At 45.1% G+C, this 15,464-nt stretch overlaps 1 protein-coding gene across 3 annotated transcripts in view; it reads right to left on the bottom strand.

Moving 5' to 3' along the window:
- LOC141189462 (vitamin D3 hydroxylase-associated protein-like) overlaps positions 1–15,464 on the bottom strand; it is a 79,500-nt gene that overhangs the window by 40,555 nt on the left and 23,481 nt on the right. For all 3 annotated transcript variants that reach the window (XM_073661146.1, XM_073661148.1, XM_073661147.1), the window contains one exon: positions 11,048–11,088. In XM_073661146.1, the coding sequence (XP_073517247.1) occupies positions 11,048–11,088 (41 nt within the window). The remainder of the gene's footprint in view (positions 1–11,047; positions 11,089–15,464) is intronic.

Raw genomic sequence — 15,464 nt, 5'->3', positions numbered from 1 at the left:
GTTCTCTTTATTTATCCCTCTCTATCTTCTGTGAACGTGTTTTAGTTTATCACCCGGGGTTCTTGTGTCTCCTTGTATGCTTTCCTCTACCTCTGTTGTATTTGTATTGCAGCCTTCCCTTTGGTTCCTCAAGAGGTACGAGAAAGCCCTCAATGGCCTTTTAGGGAAGCGAGGTCCAAGTAGTTGTATTTAGTTGTGCGGCTAGGGCCTTTTCTAATCTGTACAGGGAACAGTTGAGTACAGATGTGGCTTCTCTCTTTGGTAGTTGTTTCCTTCTTCAGTTTCCCATGTGACTGTGTGAGCAAGATTAGAACAAATAATTGTTCTCATGAAAGGGGTGAATGTGAAGATTCAATCTGATGAAAGGATCAGAGGAGGGTGCAGAAAATTGTTCTGATGAAGAGGATCGGAGTAAAATGTGAAGAAGCATTCTGATCAAAGGGATTAGAGAAGGATGTGAAGACTAGTTCTGATGAAAGGGATTAGAGGAGGATGTGAAGAACTATTCACATGTTTCAGAGGAACCTGGATGCACTAAGAAAATATTTCCCTATCATTTCTCCACCTCCAGCAGCCGGACAGTAAGGGGTCATGGTGATAAATAAAGTTTCTTGCAGATTTTGCCTCCTCTGATACTTGTGTAAGGATCAATCTTTCCCATGAGACTGGTAGAGGTGCAGTAATGGTGGGGGAAGGTCTTTTTGGTCCACAGTACCTGTGGATGGGTGACTCCTTCCTGCCTGGCTGGTGAAAATGCATTATTTGGGAAGGTTTTCTTGTTGCACCCTGGTTCCTCTGATATCTTTGGATGGATGATTCCTTCCTGTCAGGTTGGTGCGGGCTTAGTAATTGTGGAGGAAGCGATCCAACCTGCGAACAGATGAGAGCCGTAATTTAGTGTTTGCTGCACACTGTGCATCCATTTGATGTGATCGTTCAGCTTTTCCCCACTCGTGGGGTTTCCCATTATGGGTGGATGTGCCGCCGGCCAAGAACTGTTTCCTCGTCAGCATAAAAGATGCAATCAATGACTGTCAGAGGAAAAATTAAAAATCCAAACAGACATCTCTAGATGGCACAAAGAACTACACATTGACCATCTAGGAATAATTAGGCATAGGGAAAGAAGAAGTAATGAAACAAGGGAAATAGGGAGAGAGATAACGCTTTAACCTCTTTTGAGGCAGAGATCTCCTGAAATGGACAGGAAATTAAACAGGAAGATCAGTTGTGGGAAAATAACAACCAGGCTGAAATTTGTCCAACCTCAGGAGAAGTATGTTTTCCAAGTCATACAGCTTCCTTTCATAAGGGACAGAATACATAACAGCCGGTATCGGTGGTGAGGAATGAATATTGGGTTTGTATTTATTCGATATTTATGGAATGTAGATTTTCAGTGTCGTAGTGAAGTCACAGATCCAACTTAATAACGGTCGATGCGAACCAGGTCATATTTAGTCTGTATGTAAAGATTAAATCACAATAAAAAAAATAGGACGTCGACATCTCCAACCTGTAATCCCCAGGGACGAAGATCTCCTGTCAGTTGGGGATACCATAAAATTCTGAAGGGCAGAGTACATCCCACAAACAGACCCCACATGGGGTCATCAAGGGGAGGTGTATGGGTGTAACTTAGAGCTAATAAAAGGCAGTAACTGGGTTTGGGTCTGTCATTCTGGGGAGACATAGTTCGCTGTTTGAGAGTCCATTCTCCAAATCAGGAGGAGTACTTCCCTCCGCTAAGCTCTGAGCCATTTCTGTATCCAGGTTTAGTAATTTTTTTTTGTTATCTCTTTTATTTTATGTAATTGTATATATATTGTATTGTTTGTTCCCATTTTGTATCATCTTTGTATATTTTTTTTTTATAAACACTGCCTATCTTTCTGGATTAAATATACAATTGAATAGCTCTTGCTTTGTTATCCGCACCCCTGAAGCCATATGCTAACTGTAACGGGTGTCCAATCGGCCTGTATAAATGACTGGTGGTTGCAGCTAGAGGTCCCTGTTTAAATATTTTTGTAATCAGATTTGTGTGTGATGCATCAGCACTAAATAGTCTAAGTTGGTGAAGTGAGAAAAATAATCGACATAAATTATATTTATGGGATCAAATAACTGAAAATTGGCATGTGCATATGTATTCACTCCTTTTTCTATGAAACCCCTAAAAATTTCTGATGCAAGCAATTCCCTTCATAAATCCCATGCTTAGTGACAGGACATCCACCTATGTGCAATCTAATGTCACATGTCTGTCAGTATATACACTTTACTAGTGATGAGCGAGCATGCTCGCTACTGCTCGGTGCTCGCCCGAGTATTTCCGGGTTGCTCGGGCGGGAGCTCGGGTCTCCTCCCTGCATGTTTTGCTCTTTTTACAGAGCCAATGAACATGCAGGGATTGCCTGCCACTCACTGTAATGCCGCAGCCATGTTGGTTGTGGCATTACAGTGATTGGCTGGCCACACAGCGTCATCAGGAGTATATCAGACCTGGAGCCGCCATGCTCATCACAGTCACTCCGGATCAGACAGTGTAGGGAGAGCTGCTGCTGAGCTAGGGAGAGATTTGCTTGTGTATTAGGTAGTGTAGGGAGGAAAACCGTACATTACACATATCCATCTTAACAAACAGTCCTTCTGAGGACTAATCCATCTGCAGAGATATCAGGCAGGCAGTGTATATAGACAGGCAGTGTATATAGGCAGGCAGTGTATATAGGCAGGCAGGCAGTGTATATAGCACAAGAGGCTCCATTCCAGTTCTGCCTTCTGCTGCTATTAGATATTTCTAGACAAAGGCCCAGGTCTCAGGGGCCAGGAATACTTTTCTTTGGATCTTAATCCTCATTATTTGCTTAAAAAGCAATCCAGAGAACACCGTATTTCTGCACCATTTGCTTGTTGGCACTGCAGAATACAGCCAGGTCCTTTCCGTATTACAGCGCTATAAATCCAGCTATTTAAAACTGTGTTTTCTCCGTCACACGGATCACATATACATTGTCAGAAAATACTGCCATTTCTGGCCTCCATTAAAGATTTGTTTCAGTGTGTCAGTGAAGCAATTCACAGCAGTTTGCTGTTCAAACTACTTACCTACAGGCCAGGTATTTAATCTGTGGTTTCTCCGTCACACGGATCACATATACATTGTCAGAAAATACTGCCATTTCTGGCCTCCATTAAAGATTTGTTTCAGTGTGTCAGTGAAGTAATTCACAGCAGTTTGCTGTTCACACTACTTACCTACAGGCCAGGTATTTAAAACTTTGTTTTCTCCATCACACGGATCACATATAAGTTTGCTCCAAACTCCGTCATTTGTAGTGAGCGTGGAAGATACTGTCCTCCATTTAAAATGGGCAAGGCACGTGGCAAGGGACAGGGAACTGGATGTGATGGTGCATGTAGAGGCCGAGGACAAGGCCGTGGGCAAGTCGAAATTGTGCCACAACAAACACCCACATCTTCTCGTCTGACCTTCCTGTCCCAATTTCTAGGGTAAGGCAGCACACCACTATTGAACCCAGAGCAGTGTCAAAAGGTTGTTGGTTGGATAGCGGATAATGCTTCCAGTCACTTAGTCACCACCACCACCACCCTGTCGTCCACACGGTCAAGTCTCAGTAGCCATGAGTCTGGACCACATATTCCTCACCCTGATCCTCCTTCCTCCCACCATGCCGAGTACCCAGAGACAACTGATCCCACACTTGGACACTCTGAAGAGCTGTTCACTTTTCCATTTATAGATTCGGGCCTCTCGCCCGGTCCACTTGAAGCGGGGCAAGATGAGATCGCGTGTAGCGATGCCCAAATATTTGAGCAGCCACGGTCACACGAAAGCAACGGTGGGAAAGTGTCACAAGAGGTGGACGATGATGAGACACAATTGCCAGAAAGTCAGGAGGAGGACCATGGTGCGGAAGTGGAAGATGAGGTGGTGGATGATATAGTAACTGACCCAGCCTGGCAGGAGAACATGCAGAGCGAGGACAGCAGCACACAGGGGGAGGGAGGCAGAGCACCCCAAGAGGCAGGAAGAAGCAGTGTGGTGGCCACAGACAGAAGGCAGACAACCATTCCCCATAACACCAACACGAAGAAAGTTGCCAGTACAACTGTTAGGTCATCCCGAGTCTGGTTGTTTTTTAAAGACTCTGCCGATAACCCCAAAAAGGCCATTTGTACCACCTTCCAGGCCAGCATCAGCAGGGATGGCAAAACGACCAGCCTGACCACCACCAGCATGATCAGGCACATGGCAGCAAAGCACCCGACTTTGTGGGCCGAACCCCAGGGTCCAGGAACAGTGTCTGCGGGTGGCACCATTGCTTCTTCCACTGTTGTGCATACAAGCCAATCCCCTGTCCATGGTGCATGCCAAGATGCCTCCTGCCCTGCACCTGTCGTTGCACATGCTCAAGTAGCAGCATCAGGAAGCACGTCCATGTCCTTGCCCCAGCGCAGCGTTCAGTTGTCCATACCCCAGTCTTTGGAACACAAGTGCAAACAGGCAGCCAACGCCCCACAGGCCACACTACTAAATTCTCACATTTCACGAAATGTTGCCTTTTAGGCTCGTGGAGACAGAAGCATTCCGCAATCTGACGGCGGCGGCCGTCCCTCAGTACTCGGTCCCCAGCCGCCACTATTTCTCCCGGTGTGCCGTCCCCACATTACACAAGCACGTGTCCCAAAACATTAGCAGTGCTCTCAACAACACAGTCACCGGGAAATTCCACCTAACCACGGACACGTGGACAAGTGCTTGTGGGCAGGGACGGTACATCTTGCTGACGGCACACTAGGTTAACATAGTGGAAGCTGGGACCCAGTCGGACCTTGGGATGGAACATGTCCTCCCGACGCCAAAGATTGCGGGCCCTAGGTCAATCAGGGTTGCCCCCACGGTCTACAGCTCTTGCACCTCATCCTCCTCCTCCTCCTCCTCCTCTTCAGCCTCCATCTCCGAAATGACCACATCAGTCACAAGCTGAAAGCACTGCAGCACTGCCTCGGCCAAGCGGCAACAGGCTGTGCTAAAGCTAATATGCTTAGGTGAAAAAACGCACAATGCTGAAGAGTTGTGGACAGCTCTGAAAGAGCAGGCAGATCTGTGGCTCACACCGCTGAACCTACAGCCAGGCATGGTCGTGTGTGACAATGGCCGGGACCCGGTGGTGGCTCTGAGGCGAGGCGAGCTCACATACGTACCATGCCTGGCCCATGTGCTTAACCTCGTGGTTCAGCGGTTTCTCAAATCCTACCCGGAGCTGCCGGATCTGCTTGTTAAAGTACGCCGCCTGTGTGCCCATTTTAGAAAGTCAGCTACAGCTTCCGCCACCCTTGCAGTGTTTCAGCAGCGTTTGCAGCTTCCAGCTCACAGACTGGTATGTGATGTCCCCACGCGTTGGAACTCTACACTGCAGATGTTGGGAAGGATTTGTGAGCAGAAGAGGGCAGTTGTTGAGTACCAGCATCAACAAGGCCGTCGGTATTCAGTTCAGACTCCACACATAAGACCTCAGGAGTGGACATGGATGTCAGACATATGTATCATCCTCCAAAACTTTGAGGACTCCACCAAGATGGTGAGCGGCGATGACGCCATAATTAGCATCACCATCCCGCTTCTCTGTCTTCTGAAACGCTCTCTGCTCACAATCAAAGAGGATGCATTGCAGGCAGAGCACGATGAGATGGAGCAAGGAACCATACAGGGTGATTCCACACAGCCCAGCCTCATCTCATCCCAACGTGGATTGGATGACAATGAGGATTAGGAGGAGGAGGAAGGACAGGAGCTAGTTTCATGCACTATAGACGGTACTATCTGCACAGCTGTCATACCGTCTGTTCAGCGTGGATGGCCAGAGGACAGAGAGGAGGAGGAGGAGGAGGAGGAGGAGGAGGAGGAGGAGGAGGAGGAGGAGAGCATGGTCAGTCATCCTCTTGGTGAGGACACGGAAGTCTTGCCTGTTAGTAGTCTGGCACGCATGGCTGAGTTTATGTTACGCTGCCTTTCCCATGACCCTCGCGTTCTCAAAATTTTGGGTGACAGTCATTACTGGTTGGTGACACTTCTAGACCCATGATACAAGGAAAACTTTATATCTCTTATTCCTGAGGCGGACAGGTGTATAAAAATGGGGCAGTACAAGAAGGCCCTTGTTGCGGAACTATTAAAGAAATTCCCATCTGAAAACGCTGGCGGCAGAGGGCACACTTCGTTGGACAACCAAGGAGTACAGGCGAGAGAGACACAACTTCAATCCAGCAGAGGCAGGGGAACACTGTCAAAGTTCTGGGAGAGTTTTCTCAGACCCTCCCATCACACAGGCCCTGAGGCGCGGGGTACTCTCACAAGGAGTGCAAAGTTCGGGAAGATGCTGAGGGAGTACCTTGCCAACTGTACCAACGTTCTCCGTGATTCCTCTGTGCCTTATTATTATTGGGTATCCAAGCTGGGTACGTGGAATGAACTGGCTCTCTATGCCTTGGAGGTCCTGGCCTGCCCTGCCGCCAGCGTTTTATCAGAGCGGGTTTTTAGTGCCGCTGGTGGAATTATAACTGATAAGCGCATCCGCCTGTCAACTGAAAATGCTGACCGGCTGACTCTTATAAAAATGAACAAGGGCTGGATTGGGCCAGACTTCTCAACAACACCGAATGACAGCAGCATAACAAACTCAAATCCAGTGTCTTTTCTTGGGAGGTGTATTCCCATGCACCTTTTCACACCCACACATGGGTAAACGCTTACTGATTTTGGCTATTTGCTCTTGTCCTCCTCCTTCTCCTCATCCTCCATCACCATATCACCAGGGTGACCGTGGTCTGTGATGCAACACCCACATCATTTCTTTTAAAGGGTGTATATGATGCCCGTAAAAAAATGTTTTATACAGTATGTTCATGTATACCCCCTAGGGGTAAATGTTTGCCAGCCCATACACTTAGTGCATGGGCATTACAAGTATAGGAGGCCCGCTCCTTTCTAATGGGAACATTTTTTATGATGCGCTCCTCCACGTCTCTTCCAAGGGGCATTGAAGTGCCTCCAAATTTTTGGCAGCCCTTGCATTCACTGCATAGGCCCACACTATGGGAGACTCTCTCCTTTCCTAATGGGAATTTGTCATTACTGTGGCCCTGCTCTGTGTGTCTTTAAATTCTTAGTGGGGTTTTTCCTAAAATTGGTCAGCCGTTGGACTCACTGCATACCCTATAACTGTATAGCAGACCTCTCCTTTCTAATGGGAACATGTCATACTTGTTACTGTGGCCCTGCTCTGTGTGTCTTTAAATTCTTAGTGGGGTTTTTCCCAAATTTTGGCAGCCCTTGAAGTCACAGCATGGGCATTACCACTATAGGAGACCCGCTCCTTTATAATGGGAACAATTTTTTTTACTGAGACCCTCCTCTATGTCTCTTCAAAGGGGTATTGGGTTGTGTCCAAATTTTTGGCAGCCCTTGCAGTCACTGGATACGCAATAACAGTATAGGCGACCCACTTGTTAATAATGGGAACAACAAAGCATAGCCGACTGATGGCTCTCTAACAATAGCGAGGGCCGACTGCTGGCCTTTTAAGAATAGTAAAGGCCACCTGATGGCCCTATAAAAATAGGCTTTATGACTTTCAGAGTCCCTCCATCATAAATAAAAAAGGATGTGTCTGATGATGTGTCACACACCACATTGCCAAATAAGGTTGTAAAATGTTAAAATGACATTTCCCGGTGAATGCATTGGTCTTAAAAAATAACGTAAAAAACCAAAACAATAGGATCTTTCTTAAATATAAAAAACAGCGTCACCAATTTAACCTCAATGTAATCACATTGTTCAGCTCCTGCACCTCCTCCTCCATCTCGAAAATGACCACATCAGTCACAAGCTGACAGCACTGCAGCACTGCCTTGGCCAAGCGGCAACAGGCTGTGCTGAAGATAACATGCTTAATGCTTAATTGACAAAACGCCCAGTGCTGCAGAGTTGCTGAAAGCTGTAACACAGCAGCCTGATCTGTGGCTCTCACCGCTGAACATACAGCCAGGCATGGTCGTGTGTGACAATGGGCGGAACCTGGTGACGGAGAAATGATAGCCGGGGTAGGTACGGTTTCCCTCTCTGCCAGTCCTTTCACCGAGCTAAAGAATATGGCTGTGGTGAAATACAACTCCCACTGAGAAGCTGTTTCAGATTGAAAAACATTGTGCCCACCAGAGGATTTGATTCTGAGGGCTAACCTTTCTCCCCCGCTCAAGAGCCCCATAGCAGCTGCAAAATTAGCGCTTTCATTAACTCTCCTGAGGTAGAAGCCAAGGCACACCAGAGGATTCTCTGGTGGGAACGTCCAACCCTGCCGAGAAGCAGTCCTGGCTAAGAAAAGTGTGGGGGAAGGTTCCCGGACACTCTATGGCTGCTTTTTTACGGAGGAGGAAACACACGCAAACACGGGGAGAACATACAAAATCCTTGCAGATGTGGTCCTTGCTGGGATTTGAACCCAGGATCCCAGCGCTGCAAGGCTTCAATGCTAACCACTGATCCAGTGTGCTGCCATTCACCCTCTAATATCTAACAGGCTGGAGAAACTTGCACCTACTGCCACTCTATCTTCAGCTCCTTTGTGAGAAAATGTATTTGGGCAGCCACTAAGTCTACCAAATAAAATTCCTGAGAAGGAAATTGGGGAAGGCTTCGCTACTGGTACTGGGGGCAGTGCTAATACCATGGCGTCGTACCATAGTTTTCTGGAAATATTCCAGGCTGGTAGGAGGCAAGCAAATTCCCACAGAAAAGTACCAGCAGTAATGTTCAGGCCACATTTCAAGTGCAAGCAGCTTTAGAGGACTTCCTGGGAGAAATGACACGCAGGGTAGATACGGTTTCCCTCTATGCCAGTCCTTTCGCCGAGCTAAATACAACTGTCAGCAAAAAAAGTTGTGCACTGGCTTCGTACCATCCCTGGCCACATTCACCTGTCCATGTGTTTGTGGTTAGGCGGGCTTTCCCAGTAAGTGCACTGGGGAGGGCACGGGTAATGTTGTGGGACCCGTGCTTGTGGAAGGCGGAGGTGATACAGGGAAATATAGTGGGTGCTGGGGACCGAGTATGGACACCCGGCCGCCGCCGGCATGAAGTTGTGAAAAGCTTCCGCCTCCACGAGCTTAAAAGGCCATATTTCAAGTGCAAAGAGCTGCCCAGAAATCTGGCAGTTTAGTGTTGCGGCCTGTGGGTGGGTGGGTGGCTGGCTGCATACTTGCACTTGCATTCCAAGTAACAGAAAACTAAGCAGATGGTGACCTCTATCATCATCATGGCCTCACCTCGGCACTATGAACTCTCCTGAAGGAGAAGCCAGGGCCAGCCGGAGGAGTCCCCGGTTCTCTGGTGGGCCCGTCCAAACCTGCCGAAAAGCAGCCCTGGAGGGGGATGTCAGATAACAGATATAATGGGCTCAATTCATCATTTCTTTTTCGTCAGGACGACACTGGCAAGATCAAGCAATATCCCACTGCTGCCACCAAGTTGTCGATCCCGATTAATCCCAGAGACCACCCACTGTGATCTCTTAAGCCAACAACTCTCTGCTGCCTCTTATCGTCCGGACAATTACACAATTGGCCAACGATCAACCAAAGGGACAGCAGGCTGTTCTCAATTGTTAGTTATTGGAAAGCTAACAGTGAGCGTATGGCATACACATCTCCGGATTCCAAAGCATGGAATATGTGTATATAACCCTGTACGATCACTGCCAGCTTCATGATAGCCCAGGAAAGATTATTAGCTGCCACCACCAGTTTATTTTCAACTATTAAAATACAATACAGGCCGATTGGCTGCCTGCTTTCTGGTAGCGTATATGGCTTCGGGGGAGGCTCAATTACAGAACAGAAGAAACAGAACTATTACATTTTATATTTAATCCAAAGGGAGGCAGTGTTTGTAAAATCTATTGTATATTTTTTCATAAAGAGGACAAAACAATACAGCATATACAGTTACAGAAAATAAAAGGGATTTACAGAAGAACTTACTATACCGATCGCAGAGATGATTCAGTTTAGCCGGAGGAGAGCAATCTGATTTTGCCGTTATGAGAACGTGGCCACTGCTTACATGAAAATATGCATCTCTCAGCACGAACACAGATTATCATTCCGCTTGATCTTTTATGCCAAATTGGCCCCTGCCCACACACTCCCCCCTGTGATGACCTCACATGGGCCGGGTTGTGGGCTGGTCTCTGCCCTTCATGGTTTTATTAAATCTCTAATTTATGCGATAACTCCTTGCTGGATGATCTCAGAACTTGGAGAGTGCCGCAATATTTTTTATTGGGATTTTATATTTTTTTAGAGATCAAACATAACAGGGCTACTGTCAGTTTTCTTTTCCCTGTTGAGTTACAGCTCACCGGCATGACTCCCAGATAAGAAAAAATAAGCATATTGTTCCCCAATTAGCCCTGCCGCTAAAAATATATATCCCATCACAATTGGAATTATAGAAATTCCCCTATTCCTATTCATCTAGGGATGAAAGGAATGTGCAAATGTGAATGTCTATGAGTGTGATAGGAAACATCTCATTAAGCATCAAAGGGAATCTATCTGATTCAGGTGTTGTACTCTTTATCTGTAATCAAATACACAACTCATTCATTCAGTCCCTGGCCCATATGTGAAATGGTGTTTATTCATCACACATGTCTCTATTACTAGACACAATAGACATCTTTCTAGTTTTTGTGCTACTAGGAGCTCTCTTTTGCATGGTAATTAACCTTGATAATTAAGATTGTCACTTCTTTTGTACACTGTCGTTTTACATACTAGCAGCTTTTTACATGGCTATTTCCCATCCTTACTGCAAACGGGATAGGGGAGAGTTGACGAGAGGTTTGGTGAGAGGGACTTCAGAGATTTTTAATATTTTCTATGACACTTTTCCTTTAGTTTTTTGTGACTTTTTAGAGCAAGAAGAGCAAGTATTAAAAAACAAAAAGACCCTTACCTGATGTCATCCCATCAACGCAGTGTCGGACGCCGCAGATGCTGCAAAATAAAACGAGAGATCACAGTGAGAGCCGTCACCACGTGCTGCACAGCATCAGCCATTATTAACCCTACAAGGGCTGGGTGTCAATCATTTGTCAAAAAGCCCCTGTAACCCACCAACACCCCAGTCTGCAGCCCCTCTACTCTTCTGAACATGACAAACACTAAGTGCGCATAACTTTCGGCCCCTCACCTCCATTGTGTAACATCTGCCCCTCGCCCCCCAGTGTATAACATTCTGTCCTGTTGCCCCCGATAAATAACCTCTGTCCGTGTGTATAACATGCAGCCCCCCCGCCATGACGTCCGCCCTTACTACCATGTGACAGAGCGGCCGGTGGTGCAGAGCTCACTGATACCAGCGCAGTCCTGTAATAGGGGCCACAAGTCGTCCATGACATTTCTCCTCCTGCATCTTCCCCCATCACTTGTGAGTGATATTATTGAGAAGAGGAAGGAGCTACAGCAACTCAGCCACAAAGTGGAGACCCCGTAATGTTATAGAGCGGGGGGGCCGAGTGCTGAGGAGCAGAGGGCAGTAAAATTACCACTGCTCTGCTATCAACACAGACACTGCCGGGAGATTCATGGCCGAGCAGCTGCATGCAGCCGTACATCACCAAGCACAATGCCAAACGTCGGATGGAGTGATCTAAAGAAGCCACCACTGGACTCTGGAGGAGACGTGTTCTGTGCAGTGACGGATCGCTCTTCTCTATCTGCGTCTGATGGAGGAGTCTGGGTTTGGTGAGGAGGACATTAACCCCTGACTGCATTGTGATGTACAGATGGTGGAGGAGGATAATGCTATCGGCTGTTATTAGGGGGCGGCCATGGACCCTCCGCTCCAGTGACGGGAAATCTTCATCTTCAGCACAAAAAACAGAGGACAATTGTAGCTTCAGCTTTGTGAGAACAGTTTTCGGAAGACCCTTATCTGTCCCCCATGACTGTGCCCAGTGCACAAGCTCCATACAGACATGGAGGGAGAACATGAGCGACAGTACAAAGCCCGGACCTCAGCCCCATCCTATAATGGAGATTGTGAGCCCGGACCACCCAACATCACGGTCTGACTCCACAATTATCTTCTGGATGAAGGGACAAAAATTCCCACAGACGCCTTCAAAATCTTGTAGGAAACGGAGGGGGAGCCGTTATATTCGCAGAGGGGCCAACTCCATATTAAAGCAGCTCTAAGACCCAAGTGAGAGATGTTGGTGCCTTTGCGATGGCTGACCACTTACACTGGGCAGTGGGACACTCTCACATTCTATGTATGTCTACATCCGATCTGACTGTCTGATGCCCCCGATTTATTACTACAGTCCATCCTCTGAGGGGCAATAGAGATAGCCCAACTTGTAATATATAGAGTCATTACACACAGAGGGATCTATTATATAGAGTCATTACACACAGAGGGATCTCTTATATAGTCATTACACACAGAGGGATCTATTATATAGAGTCATTACACACAGAGGGATCTATTATATAGAGTCATTACACACAGAGGGATCTATTATATAGAGTCATTACACACAGAGGGATCTATTATATAGAGTCATTACAGACAGAGGGATCTATTATATAGAGTCATTACACACAGAGGGATCTATTATATAGAGTCATTACACACAGAGGAATCTATTATATAGAGTCATTACACGCAGAGGGGTCTATTATATAGAGTCATTACACACAGAGGGATCTATTATATAGAGTCATTACACACAGAGCTATCTATTATATAGAGTCATTACACACAGAGGGATCTATTATATAGAGTCATTACACACAGAGGAATCTATTATATAGAGTCATTACACGCAGAGGGATCTATTATATAGAGTCATTACACACAGAGGGATCTATTATATAGAGTCATTACACACAGAGCTATCTATTATATAGAGTCATTACACACAGAGGGATCTCTTATATAGAGTCATTACACACAGAGGGATCTATTATATAGAGTCATTACACACAGAGGGATCTATTATATAGAGTCATTACACACAGAGGGATCTATTATATAGAGTCATTACACACAGAGGAATCTATTATATAGAGTCATTACACACAGAGGGATCTATTATATAGAGTCATTACACACAGAGCTATCTATTATATAGAGTCATTACACACAGAGGGATCTATTATATAGAGTCATTACACACAGAGGGATCTATTATATAGAGTCATTACACACAGAGCTATCTATTATATAGAGTCATTACACACAGAGGGATCTATTATATAGAGTCATTACACACAGAGGGATCTATTATATAGAGTCATTACACACAGAGGGATCTATTATATAGAGTCATTACACGCAGAGGGATCTATTATATAGTCATTACACGCAGAGGGATCTATTATATAGAGCCATTACACACAGAGGGATCTATTATATAGAATCATTACACACAGAGGGATCTCTTATATAGAGTCATTACACACAGAGGGATCTCTTATATAGAGTCATTACACACAGAGGGATCTCTTATATAGAGTCATTACACACAGAGGGATCTCTTATATAGAGTCATTACACACAGAGGGATCTATTATATAGAGTCATTACACACAGAGGGATCTATTATATAGAGTCATTACACACAGAGGGATCTATTATATAGAGTCATTACACACAGAGCTATCTATTATATAGAGTCATTACACACAGAGGGATCTATTATATAGAGTCATTACACACAGAGGGATCTATTATATAGAGTCATTACACACAGAGCTATCTATTATATAGAGTCATTACACACAGAGGGATCTATTATATAGAGTCATTACACACAGAGGGATCTATTATATAGTCATTACACGCAGAGGGATCTATTATATAGAGCCATTACACACAGAGGGATCTATTATATAGAATCATTACACACAGAGGGATCTCTTATATAGAGTCATTACACACAGAGGGATCTATTATATAGAGTCATTACACACAGAGGGATCTATTATATAGAGTCATTACACGCAGAGGGATCTATTATATAGAGTCATTACACACAGAGGGATCTATTATATAGTCATTACACGCAGAGGGATCTATTATATAGAGCCATTACACACAGAGGGATCTATTATATAGAATCATTACACACAGAGGGATCTCTTATATAGAGTCATTACACACAGAGGGATCTATTATATAGAGTCATTACACACAGAGGGATCTATTATATAGAGTCATTACACGCAGAGGGATCTATTATATAGAGTCATTACACACAGAGGGATCTATTATATAGAGTCATTACACAGAGCGATCTATTATATAGTCATTACACGCAGAGGGATCTATTATATAGAGTCATTACACGCAGAGGGATCTATTATAGGGTCATTACACGCAGAGGGATCTATTATATAGAGTCATTACACACAGAGGGATCTATTATATAGAGTCATTACACACAGAGGGATCTATTATATAGAGTCATTACACACAGGGGGATCTATTCTATAGAGTCATTACACACAGAGGGATCTATTATATAGAGTCATTACACACAGAGGGATCTATTATATAGAGTCATTACACACAGAGGGATCTATTATATAGAGTCATTACACACAGAGGGATCTATTTCACGCGGTTATTTGTTAATGTTGATGGTTATGGCTTACAGCCAATGAAAACACAACAGTCATTATCTCAGTAAATTAGAATACTTTATAACAACAGCTTGAAAAATGTTTTTAAAATCCAAAATGTTGTTCTCCTGAAATGTCTGTTCAGCAAATGCCTCAATACTTGGTCGGCTCCTTGTGCATCAATTACTGCATCAATGCGGCAATGTGGCATGGAGGGATCAGCCTGTGGCATGGAGGGATCAGCCTGTGGCCCTGCTGAGGGGTTATGGAAGCCCAGGTGGCTTTGATAGCAGCCTTCAACTCGTTTGCATTGTTGGGTCTCATCTTCCTCTTGACATTACCCCATAGATTCTCTATAACAGATCCCTCTGTGTGTAATGACTCTATATAATAGATCCTTCTGTGTGTAATGACTATATAATAGATCCCTCTGCGTGTAATGGCTCTATATAATAGATCCCTCTGCGTGTAATGGCTCTATATAATAGATCCCTCTGCGTGTAATGGCTCTATATAATAGATCCCTCTGCGTGTAATGGCTCTATATAATAGATCCCTCTGCGTGTAATGGCTCTATATAATAGATCCCTCTGCGTGTAATGGCTCTATATAATAGATCCCTCTGTGTGTAATGGCTCTATATAATAGATCCCTCTGCGTGTAATGACTCTATATAATAGATCCCTCTGCGTGTAATGGCTCTATATAATAGATCCCTCTGCGTGTAATGACTCTATATA

The sequence above is a fragment of the Phyllobates terribilis genome, unplaced genomic scaffold, assembly GCF_046119375.1.
Source record: "Phyllobates terribilis strain yellow unplaced genomic scaffold, ASM4611937v1 Scaffold_2__4_contigs__length_985480577, whole genome shotgun sequence".
Classification (NCBI taxonomy): domain Eukaryota; kingdom Metazoa; phylum Chordata; class Amphibia; order Anura; family Dendrobatidae; genus Phyllobates; species Phyllobates terribilis.
Note: the sequence above shows the minus strand (reverse complement) of the source record. Positions and strands in the feature narration are given on the sequence as shown.